General features: G+C 40.2%; 2 protein-coding genes and 1 pseudogene across 4 annotated transcripts; 2 read left to right on the forward strand and 1 right to left on the reverse strand.

Annotated features, from left to right (window-relative positions):
* Positions 1–2956: 2956 nt before the first annotated feature.
* Positions 2957–7318, forward strand: LOC129862643 (galanin peptides-like). Of its 2 annotated transcripts, XM_055934501.1 has the most exons (7): positions 2957–3099; positions 3233–3313; positions 3700–3754; positions 5535–5606; positions 6497–6583; positions 6741–6812; positions 7081–7318. In XM_055934501.1, exons 2-7 carry the CDS (start codon positions 3233–3235, stop codon positions 7140–7142), a joined length of 429 nt encoding a protein of 142 aa, XP_055790476.1. In that variant the 5' UTR covers positions 2957–3099; the 3' UTR covers positions 7143–7318. The 2 variants fall into 2 exon arrangements, with proteins under 2 accessions (XP_055790476.1, XP_055790477.1); XM_055934502.1 differs by lacking the exon at positions 5535–5606 and having other exon boundaries at positions 2958–3099.
* Positions 6860–9322, reverse strand: LOC129861833 (C-factor-like; annotated as a pseudogene).
* Positions 9323–10004: 682 nt separating this feature from the next.
* tesmin (testis expressed metallothionein like protein) lies at positions 10005–23758 on the forward strand. 2 transcript variants are annotated; one of them, XM_055934503.1, is made up of 12 exons: positions 10005–10123; positions 10578–11024; positions 11316–11444; positions 12016–12078; positions 13100–13268; positions 13535–13677; positions 13893–13969; positions 15322–15393; positions 15616–15718; positions 22168–22305; positions 22639–22772; positions 23151–23758. In XM_055934503.1, the coding sequence occupies exons 1-12, from the start codon at positions 10031–10033 to the stop codon at positions 23332–23334; spliced, it is 1752 nt and encodes a 583-aa protein (XP_055790478.1). In that variant the 5' UTR covers positions 10005–10030; the 3' UTR covers positions 23335–23758. The 2 variants fall into 2 exon arrangements, with proteins under 2 accessions (XP_055790478.1, XP_055790480.1); XM_055934505.1 differs by having other exon boundaries at positions 10037–10123; positions 10582–11024.
* The last annotated feature ends 1772 nt before the right edge of the window (positions 23759–25530 follow it).

Raw genomic sequence — 25530 nt, forward strand, 5'->3', positions numbered from 1 at the left:
AGGTAGAACCACAAGCATTTCGCTACACCAGCAATAGCATCTGCTAAGCACATGTATGTGACAAATAGCATTTGATTTGATTAATTTGTAGACAAACTGGAATTAAAGCAAGCCAAGTCTGTGGCACAGATGGTACTATTCAAGCACTAGATGAAGCAGATTCTTTAAAATGTTGACATTTGGTTGTGTCAAAACGCGCATTGATAGACATTTGGGTAATGTTAACAACTTAACAAAAATCAGACATTGTTTTTCCATTGTAATTTGGTTGTGCTTTTAGGTGGTTGAAATCATAGTGATAACTAACTGTTGGCTGTTTTTTTGAGTGGGTGAATATAGGTTGTAATCTCATTGATAGACAATGTCTCAACCAAATATTACCCAATTATCCACATTGAAATGACGTGGTGTGCCCACTGCCCAGTGGGTAGCTTCCTCGATACTGATTACCGCCAAGCTACTAAAAATGTAGCTAGCTAGCTAATTACAGAAATTGCTAATATTAGCTAGCTATTAGCTAAAGTTAGCTAGTTGAACTACATGTAACGTTAGTTAGCCAACTTTAGATCACTAGCTACTACACGACACTGCTGGTTAGCTTGCGTGGCAACCACTGCAACAGTTAGCTGATTAGCTACAGTAGCTAGGAAAACACTTTTACGAGATCGAGCCCCTTTCCCACTGCGCTGATCAACGGCTTCTGTGGGCAAAATAAGCTAGCTAACGTTAGCTATGTTAACGTACGTTAGCAAGCTAAAAACACTACTCAAATAAACTTACCTCATGGATTTATTTTGGCATTTGAGACAACGTTTTTTTTCTCGAAGTTCATCCAATTTTCTGAGAGACCAGTTTAAACGTTTCAATTTAACGTTGCTAGGCTAGAACGATGTTTCGATCTTTATGATCACGTGACGTCATCGTACGACAATCGACAACCTTCGCCTTTGGTTGAACAGCCAGTGCGCTACGCGACAGTGCGCTCCACACAGGAGCTGTCTCGGACAAGCAAGACTAGTAGTACGCTGTCCGTTTACATTGCGAAAACAGACATTTAGCCACTGCTATAATCTGTAATAAGCAGTCTTTCACAAATTTGTGTAATTAATTTAGCGCTTGTAAGATAACTGTAAAAATGTGCGATCATTGGAGACACAGAGGGCATGGCGTCTCAAAGAAAATAAGGGTTAGTGCAAATGTATGCAGACTCACGTGACGTCATTGATACAAATAATGTATTTTGGGAATACTTTGCTTAACTTCATCTATGATATTTAATATTGTAGAAAGTCGGAAGAAAACTGTCAGGCTTCAATGGTCCACTTGCAGAGGTTGAAATGTTGCCCAATGGATTGTCTGCTAAAATAACGCATTGTGACCTATGGCGAGAGACCTCTGATTCGGAGCAACAAAGACCATTACCTACATCAGAAGTTGCACGTTCCCCTAAAGTACAACCATGCGGAGTCCAGTTAAACAGTGACGGCAGATATGGATGTGTTGCAATTACCAAGGATGGGGTTATAGCACTGTTCCTTCCAGACAAGAGCCCTACCTGTGCAAGAGACCTACCTGGAGTCCAGGAGCTAAGGCCATGCTGTGATAGGACTTTGCAATTAAAGACAAGGCAAAGAAAGAACATCGAAAGCAGGCAAAGAAAGAACATCGAAAGCAGGTAGGCCTGGACTTTAGCTGGAATAGTGGTTGTATCCAAATAGATCTGTCCTGTGTGGTTGGTACAGGATGGAGTGTAGATTGTATAATACAAGGTGTTGAGTCAGGACAGTGCTCATAAAAACTTGATTTTCTCTTCAGCAACCTCTCCCTGCAGAAAACATCAACACATGGATTGTGTGGTGGTGTGATAAATACTCATGTCATCAATGTGAAAGGAGACAGCCATAGATCTTCAGCATTGAGTTCTTTGGATGGAGTTCCTTCCTCATGTCATAATGGACCAGAACATTGCCCAAGGTGTGATGCTTGTAACAATGGAGGACTTCCCACACAGACCAATGACAAATGGAGAGAAGAACTTTCAGAACTGCCAATGCCTGTTGCAGAATCAGACCGAACATCTAAAAAAGGACAAACCATTTTACAAAGAGCCCTAAGGTTCCTGCCTTTGTTACACACTGTTTTTGTCCCATTTTGCTCTCTGTTGGTGGCTGCTGACCTGTACTGTCATTGGAATGGAAGGTCATGGTGCCCTGAGAGTGGCTTTTCTAGTCTATTATTTAGTGTAGCTTGTGACTACCATCCTCCAGTATGACTAGTTAATCTCAATGATAGGATGACATTTTCATATAAGTCATGCTCTCATTATTTCTGATCTGTTAATTAAATAAAGAACTTCATTTAAATCCCTCTTATTGATCTCATATAGATGTAACCTATAACCATTTCTGAAAAGTGTTATTTTAACACCTTCAAACTAATATTTTATGGCAACTATTTATGAATAAAGGCTACAGAAAAGTTCCAATGTATTATCCCAAAATAGATATCGCCCTTTGATTCAGGATTTCCTGCTTTCATAATTGAAATGGACCAGTCCACAAACCCATGGAAATATTCTAACTTTCTCCTTGTCTGTAAGGGTTTTGTATTTTGACATTTTAACCACTCTGAGAGGCTCTAAAATAAATATTTTAGATTCACTGATCTTATAGCAGTTTTAGTTTAGACATACATGATAAATGTTTTTTCTAGAAATGATATCACGTGAGATTCTGTTAATGAGAAAATTGATCCGACTTTCAGAACTATTGTCCAACTCAATGTTTCAGGTTGCAAAAAGTACATGACGAAGTTATTGTAATTTCATCGTGACATGAACACTAAGCCTACAGGAGGGGGTAGGCGGTTGTGACGTCTGAATTTAAGGGAACAGGTAGACCCCCCCTACGCTTTATCCCCCTACACTTTTTTTTGTTGCTTGGGGATTATAAAAGGCTACCAAAATCATCCTAACCCAAACGAGAATCCCTACATGGACATTGAAGATCTCTCCTCATCTATGAGCATACCTATTTTGAATAAAGCCTTATAAACGTTTACATTATATTTTCTCTTCCACCGTTGAACAAAACTTTAAAGGTAAGCAGATTTAAGACTTCTTTATAAATGTTGCAGATTTAAGACTTCTTTATAAATGTTTGTTTTGCGACTTTCAACTTCTAAAATGTTGAGATTTTCCAAAACTAAAATGTTTTTTTATATCTTGCCTTAGATGCAGAAGTCTATTGGAGTAGTTTGCATATCACTAATTTTTTGCGCAGCTCTGTCAGAAACAATTGGATTAGCGATTGCGGTAGGTCAACGTTTTATTGAATTTGGAAAAATGTTGTCTAAAATGCTGTGAATTTCTCATTGTTTTAACTAGAAGTAGGCCTAGGCTATTGCAAACAACATACAAATTATATTAACGTTTTAATGACATAACAACATAACGTGGCATTGAGAGAATCGAGTTATTGCAATATAGTCAAATTGAGCAATTGGCATTCAAAAAATGTAATTTATTAACAAGTGAAATACTGTAGTGTGAGGTGTGTGTGTGTGTTTGTTCAGTTAACTGATGAGTATACAGTGTGTATAAGGAATCTGATTTAAGTGTGTGTGTGTGTGTGTGTGTGTGTGTGTGTGTGTGTGTGTGTGTGTGCGTGTGCGTGTGTGTGTGTGTGTGTGTGATCGCAGGCTAAAGAGAAGCGAGGGTGGACACTGAACAGTGCTGGCTACCTTTTAGGTCCTCGTAAGTGACTTCTAACCAGGGTTGGGGAGTAACAGATTACATAATGTAACGTTACATCTAAGGGATTACAAAAAACGGTAACTGTAATTTGTTACAAGCAAAACAAATGTAATCAGATTACAGATACTTTTGAAAAACTAGATAATTACTTTTAAATTCACAAAGGATGTTTGCGAAAAAAGTATTTGACACTTCTGATTGCTCAATGACATTCAAATCAGCATCGAAAAAAAGGTCAAGTTTCAATTTGTTCCACCTGAGGGAGTCTGACCACAAGTCAGATGCCACTATGATGACACACCAAATGTGTTTGATGGATCGCGGGAAAAGAGCAGGAATAGGCTTTTGTAGGCTACAGTCCAAGCTATGTCTTCCAATGGTGCGACTGCTGTCGGCATCCAAAGATTATCCAATTTGAATCATGTTTGGAGGTAAGGATGACAGCAGTGGTGTAGTCTACGGTGATACGGATATCACCTATTATTGATATCTACATAGCGCAGTGATGTAAATCACACTGCTGCTGTCATTTAGCTATTTGCGCTTTACGGATGTTGAGGATGGCTGTTCACAAATCTAAAAGTATATTTGAACCCAACAATGGTTGAATTCAATACATTTAAGCTGCCTATCAATAATTGTTTTTGAAACCAGTGGACAGCCAGTGAAAAATGCGCTCCTGCAACAGCTACATAGTGCGGATCCCAGCCTATGGAATAAATGTAGGGCTTTTATTGCTCAATCTAATCCATGCTGATGAGAAAATACATCCATAGGCCTAATGGACACATGCTCAAACTCACACACTTTTGATAGACTTAAAGGGGCAATTTGTAGTTGCTATATCCATTTTTGGATTTATAAATGATATACATTAATGTAAAGATGCAGTAGAAAGCGATGGGTTAGAAGAAGTATACATAACCAACCCATAATGTAAAATGTAACATCCATGTATGGCCAGCTATGTAAACTTTAACATTGATTTATCCTGCAATAGATGTCGTTCAATTGGTAACATACATTTTTGTCTTCTTCTAATGCAGCTTAAGGGGAAAGTAATCTAAAAGTAACTGAATGTAATCAGATTACGTTACTGAGTTTGGGTAATCCAAAAGTTAAGTTACTGATTACAAATTTCTACAGGTAACTAGTAACTGTAACAGATTACATTTAGAAAGTACCCAACCCCACTTCTAACTTATTAACAATATATACATGTACAGCCTCTCAATCACAACAGTCAACTCCTTTCTCATAGTCTTAACCTCCTACACACCTGTGCTATCTAAATGATCATGCTCTTCTCATATTTGTTTGCCCATTGTATACTTTTTCACCTTTCACCTGGCTGTGTGATGTGGCATGATGGTTTCCAACATACATGTTCTGTGTAATTATTGGACTTTTAAATTGTCATCCCGGACTATATTCACTATATTATAATATTTTGGAAGGTATCTGCTTTAAACAGGATAACCTATTAATTCCAAAGGTTAATGGATTCTTGTTAACAAAGAATGAGGATGTGTCCTAAACTAGTTTAATTTTCAAACACAAATGCAATATGCAGTACCTCTGTCATATGCAACTTTGTACTTTTAACTGAGGATTTATTTAAATATCACATTTAATCCAATCTGTCTGCTGAATGCCAATGATGGTAAGTGGTTAACTGCACAATGTTAATTTAAACATCTCAATACTCAGTGTGCACTACTTTATAGACACAGGTCAGTGTTGTAAGTTCAGGTAAAATGCCATCATCCCTGTGTTTCAGGTCGTATTGATCACCTAATACAGATAAAGGATAATCCCAGCGTAAGGGGGAGAGAAGAACTGCTAAGTCAATGTAAGATAGCTCCTGCAGGACATTGGAGTCAATGGAGGAATTGCTCTGTGACGCATCGCTCTGTGTGCTTATTTATTGTTTCCAGATTAAGCATATTTCATGTCTCATAATGTATTAAACGACCAAGCAGAGGTGTTTTATCACGGCCATGGTCCCTTTGTTAGTTTATGTTTCTACCTGTTTATGAATTATTAAATTGTCATACAGGAGCTTAAATCTCAGAAAGGCACTGAGAACAAAGACAATGATGCTAATGTTGTTTTAGTATTTAATTATACTTGATGTGTGATGACTGAGGCTATGGGTTAAGGTAAAAATTCAAGGATTACAATTCAGATAATTAGTGCACTTACATGATTGTTCAGTGCATTTTTCCAAGCCCTCTTGAATTAAACCTCTATTAAAGTTGTGAAAGGGGAGTGGTATTGCAACCATTTTCTGGTCTGCACCTTGCCCTTTTGGCTATAAATTAAAAACATAAGCAATGTGCTCTCTGAGATGGACAGTGAATGAAATTACTCTCCAAACGTTAATTTAGCCTAGCTTTCTTGGTTTTTATTAGAATTTTTTTCTTAGCATGTGGTTGGACTGTTCCTTAATATTTTTTACTTTTTAGGTTCTGTTTCCATTCTCAAATGTGTATGTGCCTATCCTTCACTTATTCCATTGGTGAATATAAGTTGTAAAGCAATTCCGAGACTCAAGCCCTGCAGGTTGCTTTTCAGACTCATGACAGATAAAAGGAAAAATGCACCCTCATAAATTACAAGGGTGCCTTGAGGCTTTAGGCAGGGCTGTGGTGTTTGTGCATGGTGTGCAATGAAGGGGATTTCATCTAGGGAATGGGTGAAAGTCAGCTGTGCAAACTATGATTTTGTCTTGTTGTTCAGATGGCATCGACGGTCACCGGACGCTCAGTGACAAGCATGGCCTTGCTGGTAAGAGAGACATGCCCCGGGACTATGACTTCAAATCAGGTGAGAAGCTCTAACAGCCATGTAAAACCTAGGGCATGTAGCCTACAGTTTATAGACCCTATGAGGGCAAATACAATGTTTAGAGTACTGCAGTACAGTAAGTCTGCTTTACTCAGTATACGTCTTCTACACCTCACGAGGAGCTCTAATTTTGCAGGTTCCTTGAGAATAACAGATGAGGATGTATTACACAATGTCATTGACTTCTTAACATACATGCAACTTAAAGGTGAGTTAATGATGTCTGTTATGAATGTTTAATTACAGCAAAATATATGACTGCATACTCCATCAGGAGTTTTATTCATATCATAAACGGTTATGTTGACATGTTCCAGAGTAAAATTATCATATTTTTATTTACATTTGTAGTCAGATTCCTGGCAGTATATAGTTCAAACATATTTGGAACAGAACAACTTACTAGCATAGTCCTAATCAGATATAACCATCTGACTGTGCTCACTCAAATGTTTTTTTTCCCATCTACTTTGCAGAAATCGGAGCTCTGGATACCCTGCCATCCTTGCTCACATCAGAAGAGATGAGTCAGCCCTAGTTCAACTTCAACATTCATTGATCTATTCTTTACGCTTCAAAAGCCTGCAAACTACAGTGTCTGTGCATATCCCATTATACTGGAGTCATGATTTATAACAATCTACTATACAGAGTAAACATGTTCCTATTATAATTTGAAAGAAATGTATTGAATAAAACTTTTTGAAATGGCAAGACTTTTTTGTTCCTATATATTGATTATACACTATATAGTTCTATGCAAACAGTGAGATTACCTTAGAAAGTGCAACAACCCAAACCACTCAGATTTAAAATGTCAAGTCTCCAGCTTCTCTCTCAAGCCAACTAAATACAAAGAAATCAGAGATTGCAGAGCAACCTAACAGCATGATGTTGCAATTGTGCATTGTATTCTATGATCTCTGCTCAGTGTTTTGTCCCAGTGAATTGTCGGCAGTACAACTGCACATAACACATTCCACAAGTTACTGTTTCAAAGTTGAGCTTCACCATGGTAGCTTGTTTCCAGAGTTTTCGAAGAATCCTCCATGATGCTTTTCTGTCAGAGACAGCAAAGATGATACGCTCTCTTCCGCACTCAAATCTGCCTAATCCATAATAGACAGGAAATGCTGCAAAACAGTCAATTTACTGAGATATACATTATAATATATTACTGTGTTCATAATAAGGACCCAATCATAAAACACCTCAACCAAGAGTATGGGACACTCACATATGGGCCACCCACGTCAGTGCGCACCCAGCCAGGGAGAAGGGCTATACACAGAATCCCTTCAGATTCCAGGTCAATGGCCAGACACCTTGTCGCCATGTTCAAGGCAGCCTACATATGTAAACAAAATGAGATGGACAGGACATGTAATGATTGTGTACACATACAGATTAATTATCTTCACACCCAAACATCCTATGGCCAATATTGCAACCGGAGATGACCTGTAATGTTTATATGGGCTCTGTTGAAAGGACAATTACTGTTGCTGTTCACCTTTGAGGTCCTGTAAGCATAGCTTTTGAAGGCTGCTCCGGCTCCCCAATTGGCCTTAATGGAGCCCAGTATGGAAGAGATGTTTATCACAGCTGCCCTATTGATCCCCATTACAGTGGTCCATGCAGCAGCTGCCTGGAGCAATGGCAGAAATGCCTACAAGAGCCAACAACGTAAACAACTCAGTCAAAAACATGACAATGTGATCTGAACAGTTACAATGTAGGTTTCTTAGATGAAGTAGGGAACCGGTCATAAAACCTGGGTATGTGAAGATCCTCTGTACTCCAACAAAATTAAGAGGTATCTCATTCATGCTCGTCTAGAGGTGAAACAAATACATTTACCTTGGTGGCAAAACGAGTAGAAACAGTATTACTCTCAAAAGTCATCAGGTGTCACTGTCTTCAGGTCAGTGGATAAACTGATGGCTGTGTTGTTTATGAGGCAGTTGAGCCCATCACCTCCCAGTATGGATGACACCTCGTGAAATGCTGAGTCTATACATGACTGGCTGACAACATCTGATAACAAAGATATAGCATGACCATTTAAAAAGGAACATTCTTCACAAGAAACAAACAATTTTTGTTGTTGCTTTTTTAAATTTAAGAGTATAAGATTTAATTAGTTAATGGTTATTTCAGTTTGGTATCTCTTCATGTTCTGTTGAGTACTTGAAACATAAAAAATTGAGTATGTAATCAAAGTTACTTGAATGTTTTAATTAAAAGAAGCCCTGAGAGGAACCTCAAGCCAAAACCCAATACAGTGCCTTTTGCGCCATCTGCTGGAATACCAAACAAGGCACATGATACACATAGGATCATATCCCCAACAAAATAATGAATCCATCCGCATTACACTGCACTCTCTTTTATGTGTCCAAGTTATAATAATTATGTTGGCTATGTTACTCACCAAGCCGTACAATATAAACACCTTTGCAGGATTTGGCAATAGTATGAAGATCCTGATGAATAACAACTTTTATCATGCATCCCTAGGTTTACAGTCAAGACATATCCTCACACGTGTATTCCCATTAGATGGAAATTCATAAAACAAGTTGAACATGATGTTCTCCTACCTGTGCTGCGGCTGGTTTGCGCACAGTCACTTATTGTCGTCGGTCGCTCCGTGCTTCTCGCCAGGTCTTTCACAATTTGTAGACCGAGGCCTCTGCTCGCCCCAGTAATTAGTACAGAATGACATTTTCAAAAATGTAGATTCATACTATTTATAATATGTCTGTCAGTTAACTTTGTTTGATGATTAGGAAGTATGATTGGCCTGTCCAGACAGAACTTTAGTAGCGTTTCAATCTGAAGGCGTGGTTATAAAACAACCCGACTGGACCAATGAGTGGAGGTGCGCTTGATTTAGTGTCTGTCAACTCTTTTTTATTTCTTGCCATTTTTACAGAAAAAAATGTCAGTTTGACCTGCCTGTTGCCTTCTAAACGTGCAACTTTGTAAGAATATACAATCTTATTTTATACACAGGATACTATGAAGGGTGATCAGAGCAGGTTCAATTTAATTGTGGCATGAATCATGCACACTGATTTGAAAATACAAATGCATTTACCATTTTCACATTAATATTTAGCTTTTAAACATTGTATTTTCGAACTGACACTGATCACCCTCCATAGGATACTAACAAAATATTCAATAATAACAAATATGTATTCTATTTAGATGTGTAAAAATACCAAGGATGTGTGTTTTTGGCAAACCCCACAGAATTAGTAAACTATACAAGCCAATCAAAAATTATTTCCGTCTTAAATCGGTCCAATCCCTATTCATTACTAATTTAAAATAAATAACATTATTACTAGTCCCAAAGTGCAAATCCAAACCCCCCCCTTGCACCAGCCAAGCCATCGAACGCATCCATTTTGAAAGATGGATGTGGCTCGCGCCCCCTCCCCTAATCTAAATAATTTCTATCACCAGTCACTTCGCCTCAGGAAAGGTTCTTCCACAACTGACTGTCAGGTAAAGTTATTGGTGGAGGTAGCTAGCTAGTACTAATTAGCTTTGAAACACCAGGATATTGTTATTTGTTGTGAACTGTCCAACTAATAGCTATTGGAACAAGAGAGGTCGAGAAAAATCCCTTAAAACATGTATATGAATAGTATTGTACCAAGTTAGCTAGCTACAGTAATTAGCTCAACTATCTATTCTAGCTAAGCAAACCCTAAAACCATGACGAAGGAAACCTATATGTCAAATGTATTATTGAATGGTGAACTGACTGATTTTCTAGCTAACTTAACTAGACTAGTACATCTGGGCCGCTTTCCCAAAAGCATCTTAAGGCTAAATGAATCGTTAGAACCATGCTCATTGATTCTAACCATGAAGTCAGCCTAAAATGCTTCTCTGGGACAGTGTTTTACTACCTACCAAGGCTAACACCACTGTCACTGATTTGTGCTTCTGTCAGGTAGGATCCTTGTTTAGAATGAGTTGCCTCAAAGAACAAAACCAAAGAAGTCTGGACAATGGATCCGAAATTTCCGCTGTCTATTCCTCTGAGAACTATGGTTGCCACCTAAGAACATTGGACGTCAACATTGATTCAGGAGATCACACTGACTTCAGTGTGCCAGGAGTGATGCCCCATGGTTCAGGTGGAGAGTGGTCAGGGTACAGCAGAGAAGCTGGGTCCAGCAGGATGGACCACCACTGTACCAACTACAGATTCTACCCACCTCCACATGATGCTGAGCTCTCACTTCCTCAATACCAATTTGCTACTCATGGAGATTATGTGCTCCCCCAGTCTAGCCCGTTCCATTTAATGAACCCCAGTTTAGCTAATAACAGTCATCTCAGTTCACTTGGTGGCCAGTGGTCATCGGAGGGCCCAGTCCACAGCAATATGTTGTCAGTAAGTTGTTCAAACCAACAACAAACCTTAGAAATTACATTAAAATCCTCAATCTATGGGTGAGTTCGTATTGCAACGCCTGGTGCCCCGAGTGGGTGGAGATCTTTTAAATGACCAATAGAATGGTCTAAAAGGTGCAAACCCTGGGCATCCGGCGATGCAGAATGTACTTACCCAATACACTGATATTTTATTGGATATTTTGATATCACAATCAATTATTGAGGTGGTACAGTATATTTCTCTAATTGAAGTTTGTGTTATGTTACATATTCATTTTGTTTTGTCCAGGGTGAAATCTATGATGCTGTGGCGAGCATTTGCCCAGACAGCAAGGATGACCACGGACCAGAGTCCTATCGCAAACAGGAGACTATGGCCGAGCTAATGCCTCAGAAACAAATGGACATCAGTCAGTCTGTAAGAGGATTTCCAACTTACTGTATGATGTGTACAAGTGTACATGTAACCTACATACTGCACATGCTTGCAATGACACAGATAAATGGTAATGCGTAGTAATGTATAATGCAGGACCATATACAACCTTTACCAGAAAGCATTTATTTCATGAATTTTGCACTGTAGGAATAGACACATTCTTGGATTCATGTGATCAATGAAAAAGTGTTGACTCTGAAAAACAGGCTAAATGTCAGCATGACAATTCGAATATGCAGTTTCGCATAGCAAAGAGAATTATATGATTTTATCTAGCCTTGGAAACCTGATTGAATGGTTATTATTGAATAGGGCTCTCTGAGTCAAAAGATAGAGCAGTATTCTAAATATGATCGCAATGACCTTACAAGAGTCAAATGGTGTGTTAGTTTGTGTTAATAAGCAATAATTCTAACAAGAGGATATGTGAAGGTCCTTTCATAACAACCATAGCTCAAGACCATTACTGTGTGGATTCTCAGTGATATGCATCTTTAGCTATGAAATGCCAGGCATCTGATTATAAAATCTCTGTGTTTCCGGTCTCTAGGCCAACGAGCCGCTCACTGTGTATCTACAGCACCTAGACCACCAGCTTGGGGAGAATGCCACTGTGAGTGTCTAATTGTTTAGCTGAGAGCTATATATAAAACCCACTGGGCACAGACTTCAATTCAACGTCTATTCTATGTTGGTTAAATGTAATTTCATTGAAATGACGTGGAAACCATCGATTCAACCAGTGTGTGCCCAGTGGGAAGTGTCCATCATTACACAACATGTATTACCTTCAGGCACTACAGTACACATTCAATTCCACAATGAAGGCCTACTCTACAGATGGACATAGTTCTGTGAGTGTGTAGAAGTCAACTGTAACTCCATAAGAGTACCACAGTATGAGTCATAATACCCATAAACCTAGCAATTAAACAGAAATAGTTGAAATAGTTTTTTCCCCATCCATTTTCCCATAAGGGATTTTAGAAACACTTAAATAATGGCTGTGTTTCGTGTAGGCTTACCCTGGCGTGACGTTTTGATAACGATGGAAATCTCTCTCGGGCAAGGTGACTTTTATCAATATATTTGCCTGTATTTACCCCCTCAAAATGAAACGCTAATTAGCTCATACAGAACTACAAATGCCATGATCTGGATGAGACTGCCGAATCAAGGCAAAGGTAAGAATCTCTAGATTAACTATCTAATGTTAACAACATTTACTAATGAATAAATAAGCAACATTTCCTTAAATTGACAATTCTGTGAACTGTCTCGCGCAAGTTTTAAATTGAGACAGTGCCTGTTAGCAAAGATGTCAGCTAAAAATGATGTACAAAAGCTTGCAGGGATTTGAAGTCTTGCATGATGTCTACTTTGATGCTAATTAGCATTTTCGAATCTCAGAGTAGAGCTGAATATATTGATAAAAGTCACCTTATCCGAGAGATTTACATGGTTACCAAAACGTCACGCCAGGGTAAGCCTACACAAAACACAGCTCTTATTTTAAGTGTTTCAAAATCCCCTATGGGCAAAAGGAATGGTGGAAAAACAATTGGAACCATTTCTTTATTTGACTGCTTGGTTTTTTGGGTATTATGACACGTCCACTGTGGGGGTTTATCTAGGTTGTGTGCAACATGAGTGGCCGAGGGCAGATGGTGGTAATGAACCACTGTAGCCCAGGTCAGATGCTCCACTCCCTGCCTCCTGGCCACCCTGACTCCAGTCCAGAGACCCACTACTACACCACATCCTCTAAGGAAAACTCAGAGCAGAGCTACTCAATGGGAAAAGGTTAGAGGCAGGCAGATCACATCTTAGTGCTGTGTTGTTGATGTGTAGGCTGACATGAAGAATCTTGATCATCCCATACAACATAGGCCTACTGTTGTTGAGCTGTTCTGGTTATTTGAATGCGTTTTAATAAGTAAGCCAATATTGATGTATAAACTATTTAATCCCAGAATGTTTATTATGTATTTGTAGATAAATAAATATTCATAGCAGGGTATAATGTGTTGTGGTATCGATCCTGCAATCTCATTCTTCATGTACTACAGCTTCTCAGTCCTACCTGCCCTCTATGAGCCTGCCTCCCATTGGGCCCAACCACAGCCTCCTTTCCCCCAACCATCTGGTCTCCTCTGGTCCTCCTGGCTCTGGATACAGCTACAACCACATGCCTGCACCCTACTTCTCACAGGTCAGTAGCATGTCTGTCTCATCCTCAAGTCTCATGACCTGCATAAGATCAACTGTGGCTCTAACAATCAAAACATATAGGCCAGAATGTTTGCTTTTACTACTGATAAATAACACTAAATCAACCATCAAACTTGAAAAGCTAAAAAGAAAAATGAACTTCATAACAATTGACCATGAAGTTGAAAGGTGACATGTAAATGGTTGTCCTGCCAGTACCACCAGTATCCTGAGTATCCTGACTCCCTATGTCTGGTCCCTGATGGCCAGTCCACGGCAAGCAGTGTCTTACGGTAGGAACACTAGGGATGTGACAAATGGAAACTGTTTCTTAATGTTTAAACTGCACATTTTTCCCCCAGTTTTCCATTAAAACGATAAGGAAAATGTAAAAGATTCCACATGAATCCACTTAAATACTACTTTACTAAAAGTCTAAAAGTATCTGGTTTTAGATGTACTGAAGTACAGTGGTGGAAAAAATTATCCAATGTCATACTTGAGTAAAAGTTCAAAATAAATGCTGTACATCAAATTACCTAATATTAAGCAAAACAGACGGCTCAATTTTCTATTTTCTTTATTTACGGACAGAAGGACACACTTCAACACTCAGACATCATTTACAAACGCAGTATTTGTGTATAGTGAGTTTGCCAGATCAGAAGCAGTAGGGAGGGCAACCTGTTATATTGATATGTGTGTGAATTGGACCAGAATTCTGGCTTGCCTGTGCATTCAAAATGTAATTTTGTAATTTCTTTTTTCTAATTTCTGGTGTCATTGAAAATGTATGGGAGTAAGAAGTACATATTTTCTTTAGGAATCTAGTAGAGTAAAAGTTGTGAAGTTTCAATATGTACGTTTTTGGGCGACCTGACCAAATTCACATAGAAATGTTGGTTATAGATCTGTAATTTGCATTGAAAGAAAGTCTAAGTGGTAAATCTGTTCTATGTGTGTTATGTCTATGCTTTGCAGTCTTAAGTAAAAAAATTATCTCTTTCGTTTTTGTACACTAGCTCCAAACAGCTGAAAATACAATATTTTTGGTTATGGAAAATATATTTCTGTGGTTTAGATGTTACAATGATTCTCTACACTATACTTGCTTGTTTTGTCTGCATAGTGCGTCTTTAAGTACTTTACATCACTAGTGGCCACTTGCTGTTGTGTTGAATAGTGATCACTCAAGTCTGAAAGTGTTTTGAGAAGGGTGTGACTGCAGCCCGCAATTCGGGGCGTTCCTGCATGTGGGCATTCCTGCATCCGCAGGAACCCCTCTTTATACTTGTATTTGTCCATTTTTAAGCTATGACTGCAGTACTTAGGCAGGAGGCAGAGGCGCTCCAGTACAGTAAATGGCGGTAATTGACCATAACGTTGAATGCCAACGGCTGATAAACCCCACAGAAGAAAAGTACACACCGGTAGTGTCCCTCGCTCCTGTTCTGTTAATGATGCCGAGGACACTGTGTTAGCTTAGCCAGCTAGTCCTAAGGAGGACTCCGGTACACAGCAGGCGGGAGGCGGGGGCGACACCGTGTGCTAGCTAGCTGACTATGACACTGCAGATATTGTCATAGATCATATGGTCAGCAGGTCATGGTAGTAACTGTGCATCTTCTCTTTCACCTTGATCAAGTCTCAGTGGATCTCTATGGGACTCCAAATCCAAGAAGCCCTGCAACTGCACTAAATCTCAGTGTCTCAAACTGTGAGTTGTATCACAACCAGTGACATATACAGTAGTTTCTTTCCTACTCTGTTATCTGTTATGTAGACTGACAAGTGTGATCTCACGTGTGAATGTTTGTAGAATGACCAAGCAATGACTCAGCAATTATTGGGTGTGTCCTAAGACCTTCACTCATGTTATTTGCCATTGTACACCATGTCATCATGACTGGTCTAATCACTGTGTATGCCGTCTTTGTAGTTACTGTGACTGCTTCGCTAACGGCGACGTCTGCAGCAACTGCAACTGCATCAACTGCTGCAACAACAATGAGCACGAGTCAGAGAGATACAAGGCCATCAAGGTACAGTGAAACACTTGTCTCATTAGAGTTTTTCCTGGTTAGGAACAACTCCTGTCCCTACTGATTACAAGTTGTCCATTCTGTGGCAGTTATGAAATTTTGCCAGCCGATAATTGTCATGCAAAATACTGCCGGTCTCACGGTAATTGTCCATTAATTAACATAAACACGTTTAGTATCTCCAGGCCTCCACACACACACGCCGCTGATGCATGCCTTTGGAACATTTACGTTTTTAAAAAGTATAATAAATCAATTTAATATACACCATCACAATAAATCCATTCTTTATTTTATGCAGGTCTAAAGAAACATGATATGAAGAAAATGTATTTCAAAAGAACAGAATATGAGTTGACCTTCTGTATGTTTTCTGGCTATGCGCCATGCTATGGGCTTGTTCATTTAGCAGACAAGATATGCTTACAAGTCTGCCATTCTTTTATATTATATGATTTTATAGTAAGAAGAACATAACTGAATAAAATAGAAAGGATATTTTTCCCATTCCGGAATGCATATGAAGTGGCTATGTTGAGCGTAAAAGGGATAATTTGAAACCGGTCCTATACGCTAGATTTAGACTTATTTGTCAACTTTAGACGTGAATGATACAAACCGTAGAATGTCTTAGAAATCAGAACATATATGGGCTTTATGATGTAACTATAGGCTATTGATGATTTGAGAAGCTTGCGCTCTGTTCATTGCCTCAGGCTGCACACGCTGTTCTCTTATCAAGTGTTTATATTATTTTCACTATTCTCAATTTTATCTTGTCTTTATTTCGATTTAGAAAAAAGAAACAACCCGCACGCTGCTCTTGCTAGTATCACTGTTCTTTTTTAAGCTCTACGCATCGGCCTCAAGGCCTAATAAAGAACAGTGACACTAGCAAGAGAGGCATGCAGCTTTCTTCTGTCATGTTATTAAATTGTTACCATACACCTGCAACAAAGATAACTTAAATGTGCGAGTTCCTTTTGAATTTAGAATGGCCCATTATCAAATAGGCAGGGGAAAAAGACGTCAGCCATATGCACTCGAATAGCGAGTGGAGCCCCCCGTTGGTTCCTTTTTCAATCATGCTGGTAGGCTTCTCCAGTTATTTCACTCCGCCGCTGTTTGAGGAGCATGCAGACTCTCACTGTGCGACAGGTGATATTCCGCCTAAACTCTGTATGCCATGGGCTCTCCAATTATGTTCCTGCAGCTACCCAGTGCTTAAATTATGTTCCTGCAGCTACCCAGTGCTTAATTTGCGAAACCAAGTGAAATCTGTTCGGGAACATCGATGTTTTCACAACTAAACATACACTGCTCAAAAAAATAAAGGGAACACTTAAACAACACAATGTAACTCCAAGTCAATCACACTTCTGTGAAATCAAACTGTCCACATAGGAAGCAACGCTGATTGACAATAAATTTCACATGCTGTTGTGAAAATGGAATAGACAAAAGGTGGAAATTATAGGCAATTAGCAAGACACCCCCCAAAACAGGAGTGATTCTGCAGGTGGTGACCACAGACCACTTCTCAGTTCCTATGCTTCCTGGCTGATGTTTTGGTCACTTTTGAATGCTGGCGGTGTTCTCACTCTAGTGGTAGCATGAGACGGAGTCTACAACCCACACAAGTGGCTCAGGTAGTGCAGTTCATCCAGGATGGCACATCAATGCGAACTGTGGCAAAAAGGTTTGCTGTGTCTGTCAGCGTAGTCCAGAGCATGCAGGCTCTACCAGGAGACAGGCCAGTACATCAGGAGACGTGGAGGAGGCCGTAGGAGGGCAACAACCCAGCAGCAGGACCGCTACCTCCGCCTTAGTGCAAGGAGGTGCACTGCCAGAGCCCTGCAAAATGACCTCCAGCAGGCCACAAATGTGCATGTGTCAGCATATGGTCTCACAAGGGGTCTGAGGATCTCATCTCGGTACCTAATGGCAGTCAGGCTACCTCTGGCGAGCACATGGAGGGCTGTGCGGCCCCACAAAGAAATGCCACCTCACACCATGACTGACCCATCGCCAAACCGGTCATGCTGGAGGATGTTGCAGGCAGCAGAACGTTCTCCACGGCGTCTCCAGACTCTGTCACATCTGTCACATGTGCTCATGTGCTCAGAGTGAACCTGCTTTCATCTGTGAAGAGCACAGGGCGCCAGTGGTGAATTTTCCAATCTTGGTGTTCTCTGGCAAATGCCTAACGTCCTGCACGGTGTTGGGCTGTAAGCCCAACCCCCACTTGTGGACGTCGGGCCCTCATACCACCCTCATGGAGTCTATTTCTGACCGTTTGAGCAGACACATGCACATTTGTGGCCTGCTGGAGGTCATTTTGCAGGGCGCTGGCAGTGCACATCCTTGCACTAAGGCGGAGGTAGCGGTCCTGCTGCTGGGTTGTTGCCTTCCTACGGCCTCCTCCACGTCTCCTGATGTACTGGCCTGTCTCCTGGTAGCGCCCGCATGCTCTGGACACTACGCTGACAGACACAGCAAACCTTTTTGCCACAGTTCGCATTGATGTGCCATCCTGGATGAACTGCACTACCTGAGCCACTTGTGTGGGTTGTAGACTCCGTCTCATGCTACCACTAGATAGAGAACACCGCCAGCATTCAAAAGTGACCAAAACATCAGCCAGGAAGCATAGGAACTGAGAAGTGGTCTGTGGTCACCACCTGCAGAATCACTCCTGTTTTGGGGGGTGTCTTGCTAATTGCCTATAATTTCCACCTTTTGTCTATTCCATTTGCACAACAGCATGTGAAATTTATTGTCAATCAGTGTTGCTTCCTAAGTGGACAGTTTGATTTCACAGAAGTGTGATTGACTTGGAGTTACATTGTGTTGTTTAAGTGTTCCCTTTATTTTTTTGAGCAGTGTATTTCATTAAACTATTGACAGCCCCTCTCTCTGCTCGCTGGAGAGAGGAATTGAGGAGAGAGAGGAGATGGAAATGCACAGTGGTGAGATATTCTGTAGCTAAAGGCCATGTCAGCCTTTTAATTATGAAAATATTTTTAAAAAATGCCCTATTCAAATACAAATTCACTATAACTGTAGGCTTATCCGCCCTGCACAATCAATGAACCAACAGCATTGCCTAGGCCTATAGGTTCTCTCCCAGACTCATGATTAGAAAGTTTAGAGCGTAGCATAAAGGTAACCAGTCCATCCAGTATGCATAATAATACAGTCCACACAAAGGTGATTACTATAATAAAAAATAAAAATTGGAGTATAGGCTGGACCAATTATGTACGAAATAAATCTTTAAATCTTTTTTTTTGTTTTTTGTATGTTTTTCTGTCATGTGTAGGGTATGTATTGCATAACAGCACAATCATTATTTTTAATCAGGATTTTCCGGTTTGGGCTCATAGTCCTATGCGTATACATGAGATCTAATATGCGAAGGGATGTTTTGAAGTAATCATCACTTTAGAAAGCACAGTCCATTTCGTTGTGTTAGGCTTTAAAACAACATCCACAACTACCATGTTTTACACTCAGTTTCAACTTATTGTTGAACTTCTTTCTTCATCTTGATCAAATCAAAAAGATGATTTATTATTAACCGACTTGCCTAGTTAAATAAAAAAAATCTAATAACATTTTATTTGTCACATGTGCAGGTGTAGACCTTTACAGTGAAATGCTTACTTACAAGCTCCTGGCTCTTAACCAACAATGCTTTTAAGACGTTTTAAGAAAAAAAGTGTTACGTAGAAAATAAAAGTAACAAATAATTAAACAGCAGCAGTAAAATAACAATAGCGAGGCTTTATACAGGGGGTACTGGTACAGAGTCAATGTGCGGGGCACTGGTTAGTCAAGGTAATTGAGGTAATATGTAGGTGGAGTTAAAGTGACTATGCGTAGATAATAAACAGAGAGTAGCAGCAGCGTAAAAATGGGGTCTGGGTAGCCCTTTGATTAGCTGTTCAGGAGTCTTATGGCTTGGGGGAAGAAGCTGTTAAGAAGCCTTTTGGACCTAGACTTGGTGCTCTGGTACCGCTTGCCGTGCGGTAGCAAAGAGAACAGTCCATGACAAGGTTGGCTGGAGTCTTTGACAATTATTAGGGCCTTCCTCTGACACCGCCTGGTATAGAGGTCCTGGATGGCAGGAAGCTTGGCCCTAGTGATGTACTGAGCCGTATGCATTACCCTCTGTAGTGCCTTGTGTTCGGAGGCTGAGCAGTTGCCATACCAGGCAGTGATGCAACCCGTCAGGATGCTCTCGATGGTGCAGCTGTAGAACCTTTTGAGGATCTGTGGACCCATGCCAAATCTTTTCAGTCTCCTGAGGGGGAATAGGTTTTGTCGTGCCCTCTTCACGACTGTCTTTGTGTGCTTGGACCATGTTAGTTTGTTGTTGATGTGGACGCCAAGGAACTTTGAAGCTCTCAACCTGCTCCACTACATCCCCGTCGATGAGAACGGGGGCGTGCTCGGTCCTCCTTTTCCTGTAGTCCACAATCATCTCCTTTGTCTTGATCACGTTGAGGGATAGGTTGTTGTCCTTGCACCACATGGTCAGGCCTCTGACCTCCTCCCTATAGGCTGTCTCATCGTTGTCTGTGAATTAGGCCTACCACTGTTGTGTCATCAGCAAACTTAATGATGGTGTTGGAGTCGTGCCTGGCTTTGCAGTCATGAGTGAGCAGGGAGTACAGGAGGGGACTGAGCACGTACCCCTGAGGGGCCTACGTGTTGAGGATCAGCGTGGCGGATGTGTTGTTACCTACCCTTACCACCTAGGGGCGGCCCGTCAGGAAGTCCAGGATACAGTTGCCGAGGGAGGTGTTTAGTCCCAGGGTCCTTAGCATAGTGATGAGCTTTGAGGGCACTATGGTGTTGAATGCTGAACTGTAGTAGATGAATAGCATTCTCACATAGGTGTTCCTTTTGTCCAGGTGGGAAAGGGCAGTGTTGAGTGCAATAGAGATTGCATCATGTGTGGATCTGTTGGGGCGGTATGCAAATTGGAGTGGGTCTAGGTTTCTTGGATAATGGTGTTGATGTGAGCCATGGCCAGCCTTTCAAAGCACTTCATGGCTACAGACGTGAGTGCTACAGGTCGGTAGCCATTTAGGCAGGTTACCTTAGTGTTCTTGGGCACAGGGACTATGGTGGTCTGCATGAAACATGTTGATATTACAGACTCCGTCAGGGACAGGTTGAAATTGTCAGTGAAGACACTTGCCAGTTGATCAGCGCATGCTCGGAGTACACATACTGGTAATCCGTCGGGCCCTGCTGCCTTGTGAATGTTGACCTGTTTCATGTCACTGGGCACCTACTTTTTAGTCTGTAACTGTTTGCCAGCCCTGCCACGTCCGATGAGCGTCGGAGCCGGTGTAGCACAGTGAGGTGAGTTTTAAAAGCACGATACTGTCTTGATGATGAGTGTTTGATGTGATTTTCGAATGCATTTGCATAGATGTCAGAGTGGTTAGAGGGACAATAGAGACCTGAGTTCCAGGCCATTAGGACCTGATGGAGGGACACTAGAGCCCTGAGTACCAGGCAATTAGGACCTGATGGTTGTTAGTGAGTTGGGTACAACCAACGCGTGTCCAGAGTGCATGAAAGGAGATTAGTTGATTAGTCACGTGGAATTTTGTTTGCCGGTGTGCCAATGATATGGTCACCACAACAGTGCTAGTCATTTCTTGAAACAACTGATGAAGTTGTTGAGAGGACACCCATAGTATCTGCCTGCTGTCATTGGTAACAGGCACTACACTGCTTGAATGAAATCAGGGTTTGTATTGAACCATTTAAGGATTCGCCCAAGGTTAGAGGGTCAGACTATTAGGGGAGTTTGATGGCTCAGTGAGACACTGGAGTTAAGGCCAGCAGACAGGAAGACAACAGCTTCAGTGGACCAGGGTTCCCCTACACGCGTAGAAAAAAAGGGTTCCAAAAGGAACCTTCGGCTGTCCCCATAGAACACGTGTCAAACTCATTCCACGGAGGGCTGAGTGTTTGCGGGTTTTCGCTCCACCCTTGTACTTGATTGATGAATTAAGGTCACTAATTAGTAAGAAACTCCCCTCACGTGGTTGACTAGGTCTTAATTGAAAAACCCGTAGACATTCGACCCTCCGTGGAATGAGTTTGACACCCCTTTCATAGAATAGCACTTTTGGATTCCAGATAGAACCCTCTGTGGAAAGGGTTCTATATGGAACTCAAAAGGGTTCTACCTGGAACCAAAAGGGTTCTCCAATGGGGACAGTCGAAGAAGCCTTTTAGGTAGAACCTTTCTTTGTGTGTATGCTTTAGTGTTAGTCTGTATCTTTCATCTTGTAAGTGAAAAATATTGTCAAAGTCAACTGAGCTAGATGTATAGGGAGTTGGTGATAAATAATGTTTAATTATTATTGGTAAACTGGTTTCTATGTTATTTTAAGATTGATAAACATATAATTTTCCTGAAGATTTGTCTGGACAGAAATCCTGAGGCGTTCAGACCAAAGATTGGAAACGGGAAACTGGGAGAGATCAAAGGACGCCACAACAAGGGCTGCAACTGCAAACGCTCAGGCTGTTTGAAGAACTACTGCGAATGCTATGAGGTACGTATGGATAAAGCATTACTCTGTTTGACTTAAGAGGAACTGAGAACTGCAACGCTGCTGGGTTTTTCACGCGCTACAGTTTCCTGTGTGTATCAAGAAGGGTCCACCACCCAAAGAACATCCAGCCAACTTGACACAACTGTGGGAAGCATTGGAGTCAACATGGGCCAGCATCCCTGTAGAACGCTTTCAACACCTTGTTAGAGTCCTTGAGGCTGTTCTGAGGGCAAAGGGCACTGCAACTCAATATCAGGAAGGTGTTCCTAATGTTTGGTATAGCCAGTGTAGAATACTAGTCTGTAACAGTAGTGTTTATATTGTCCCATACAGGCCAAGATAATGTGCTCATCCACCTGTAAGTGTGTGGGCTGCAGAAACTACGAGGACAGTCCAGAGAGGAAGACCATGGTGTGGGACAGCCCTGACACCACCTTCTACAAGAAGGCCAAATGTGACAAGGACAAGTGAGGACATCTAAATTAATTCAATGTCAAATAGATTTAAAAAAAAAAAAAAAAATATCCCGAAAGCAATCATTCCCTGCTTTCTGTCCAACTCCCTTACCCCCCCTCCCCCCCAGGTTTAGTCAATTAAATCATGAATCGTTTAAAAAATCATAATACATGAATCCTAAACATGATGGCTTAATAAGTAATTGACTAGGAAGTAGGCCATGAATGAATATCAATGCATATGTAGTGTAAGATCATTTTGATTTCACTTGACAAACAAATAATTTGGTCTCTTCAGGCCTTGCTAATTGCATTATGTTGTTGTTGTAAGGAGAGGAGAATGGTCTCCTGCCTCCTTCTTTTGGTCACTGTTGGTCTTTTTGCTGATAGGTGTCCTCTGTCGTGCATCACGCTCGACGTCGTGGAAGCCACATGCGGCTGTCTTCTGGCGCAAGCAGAGGAGGCTGAGAAGGAAGGCTACACGCTGTGTCAAGCTGAGAAAATGATTTTGGAGGAGTTCGGCCAGTGTTTGACGCAGATTGTTCGGTCAATATTTAAATCTACTAGCTTGTAGATAGAATCTCAGGTAGGACAAGTTGATTAACATTTTGGATATGGTCTGTTCTAAACATGGTGACATTTAAGCTGCCATTTTTTATCAACATATTTATCAACAAGATGTTGTGAATTGTGTATGCGTATGTATTTATTTGTTACATAATTGATTTATGCATGTATTTATGCATTAATTTATTTAACTTATTCACTCACTTTAGTTTAAGTCTCAGAATGGAGGACAGTTCCATCAGCTCTGGGTCATATGTCATTGGTTTGAAATATGAATCAAAAATGAGTTCTTGTGAACAATTCTTTCCATTTCTTTCATCCTTTCCTTTTAAGATGTAGAAAGAACATTTAATTTTATGCAAATGTCTCTGTTAAAATACAACATCCAAATGTACTGATGAGCATTCTGTGAAAATAAAATATTAAATACAGGCAATGTGATTTGTTTTAATGTTTCTAAATGTCTGCAAATAAATGATATGCAGAATCTTTAAAAACAGATCTAAAGATCCAGGCTACACCAAGATACTCTAATTGTATTGACTTTCATTATGTCAATTGAGGTCCTGACGTAAGCTTTTTGTTTTTGAGCTAACATCAACAGCCTTCCTAGGAGAGCTCAGAGTACCTGCAACAGTTGTCTCACACAGGGGGTACTATTGAACCTGAGACCCTGTTGCTATCCCTAACAATAAAAGGGGACAAGAACATTGGCCCAATCATAGATGTTTTGGCTTGGCTGTAGACAGGCAGCTCTTTTGTAGACATGGTAAGTATTAGATATTACAATTTTGAGTATTTTCAACAACAAAAAACATAGGCTATAAGGAGAAGTAATGGGATGTTTATTTATTTGTAGAGGTCAAGAACAACGATTCAATGGACTTGCACAATCATTGTGATTTTGTTGATTGTGGAATCAAATGCTCAAAAGGTAAATAATTTTATTAATCTTGTTATTTTCTGAACTGTTTTTAAAGAACATGTATTGATATACTTGTACTGCTAGTGAATGCAGCAACTACAGCCATGTGATCTAAATTAGTTTATCTACGTTGTTTGACAGATTAAACTTAATCCAAACCGCTGGGGCCCTCAGTCAATGATGTATCTCAAAGGAAAATGTAAGTTTAACTTCTGGCTCTGCTTCCATGTCGTGAGGGCATTTTTTCTCGTCACATATTGTTTCCCAAAAGAGATCGATAATGGATATTGTATTACATGACTTTCAGATGGCACAAGAGATGTACCTGACTATGATGACAGTGTTTACAAATCAGGGTTGAATGGCTGGTACACACTTATTAAAGGTTTGTCTTCATTTTAGAATATGCCAAATGTGAAATGGTTATACAATGTCATAGCCTATTGTATATATTTAACATCATTGACAGACTTTAGTAATGTGAGATTGACTACACATTGTCATATTTCAATTTTGACCATAGGGTTCCAAAGGTTGAGGTCACTGAATTTCAGAAAACCCAGAAGACTTCGAACAACTAATCCACTACTTGGAGTATTGAAGATAGATGGATATTTTGAGGTTGAAGTAGTTTAGTTATGGGACAATTTTACCTCAAAGAATTGTCTTAAGATGATGAAGGCTTAAGTATTTTTTTCATTTACTTTTTCACTGCTGACATTGTTGATATGTTCTTTATATGATAAAATGGTAGTAATTTGTGCTGTGTAAATTTGTACATGTTCTCTTTAAAAAAATATTGTTGGAGAATTTCAACTGAAAATGACTTAATATTGTAATAAATTATTCAAACGGTGAAGATAATGATCCTCACGTGTCTGTTGATGTTGTTCTGAGTGCTCACAACAGACAGTCACGTAGTAGGCATCATCTGTATGTCTAGCACAGACATGGGCTAAACTGACCATGAACTGTGCTAAATTGTTAACAAACGTCCTATACTTGTCATCTGATTAAATGAGACTAGCTTCAGGCTGTTCTTCACACAGCGTTGAATGTTATTATTATAAGTCTATAGAGCAGCTCCAGTTCTTTCATATCTAGGAACACCGAAGGTGTAAGGGCTGTGGATCAGAATGGAGCCAGGTAGGGAGTACTAATGTGTTTTAGCATAGATCCTTCAGTTATTATTTGGCATTTCCTTAAGATTCATATTTATACAAAGAACAGCAGTTGAAGTTCTCCATACTATTTGTGTTTATTAACCCAGAGCCCAGT

The sequence above is a fragment of the Salvelinus fontinalis genome, chromosome 9 (assembly GCF_029448725.1).
Source record: "Salvelinus fontinalis isolate EN_2023a chromosome 9, ASM2944872v1, whole genome shotgun sequence".
NCBI classification, from domain to species: Eukaryota; Metazoa; Chordata; class Actinopteri; order Salmoniformes; family Salmonidae; genus Salvelinus; species Salvelinus fontinalis.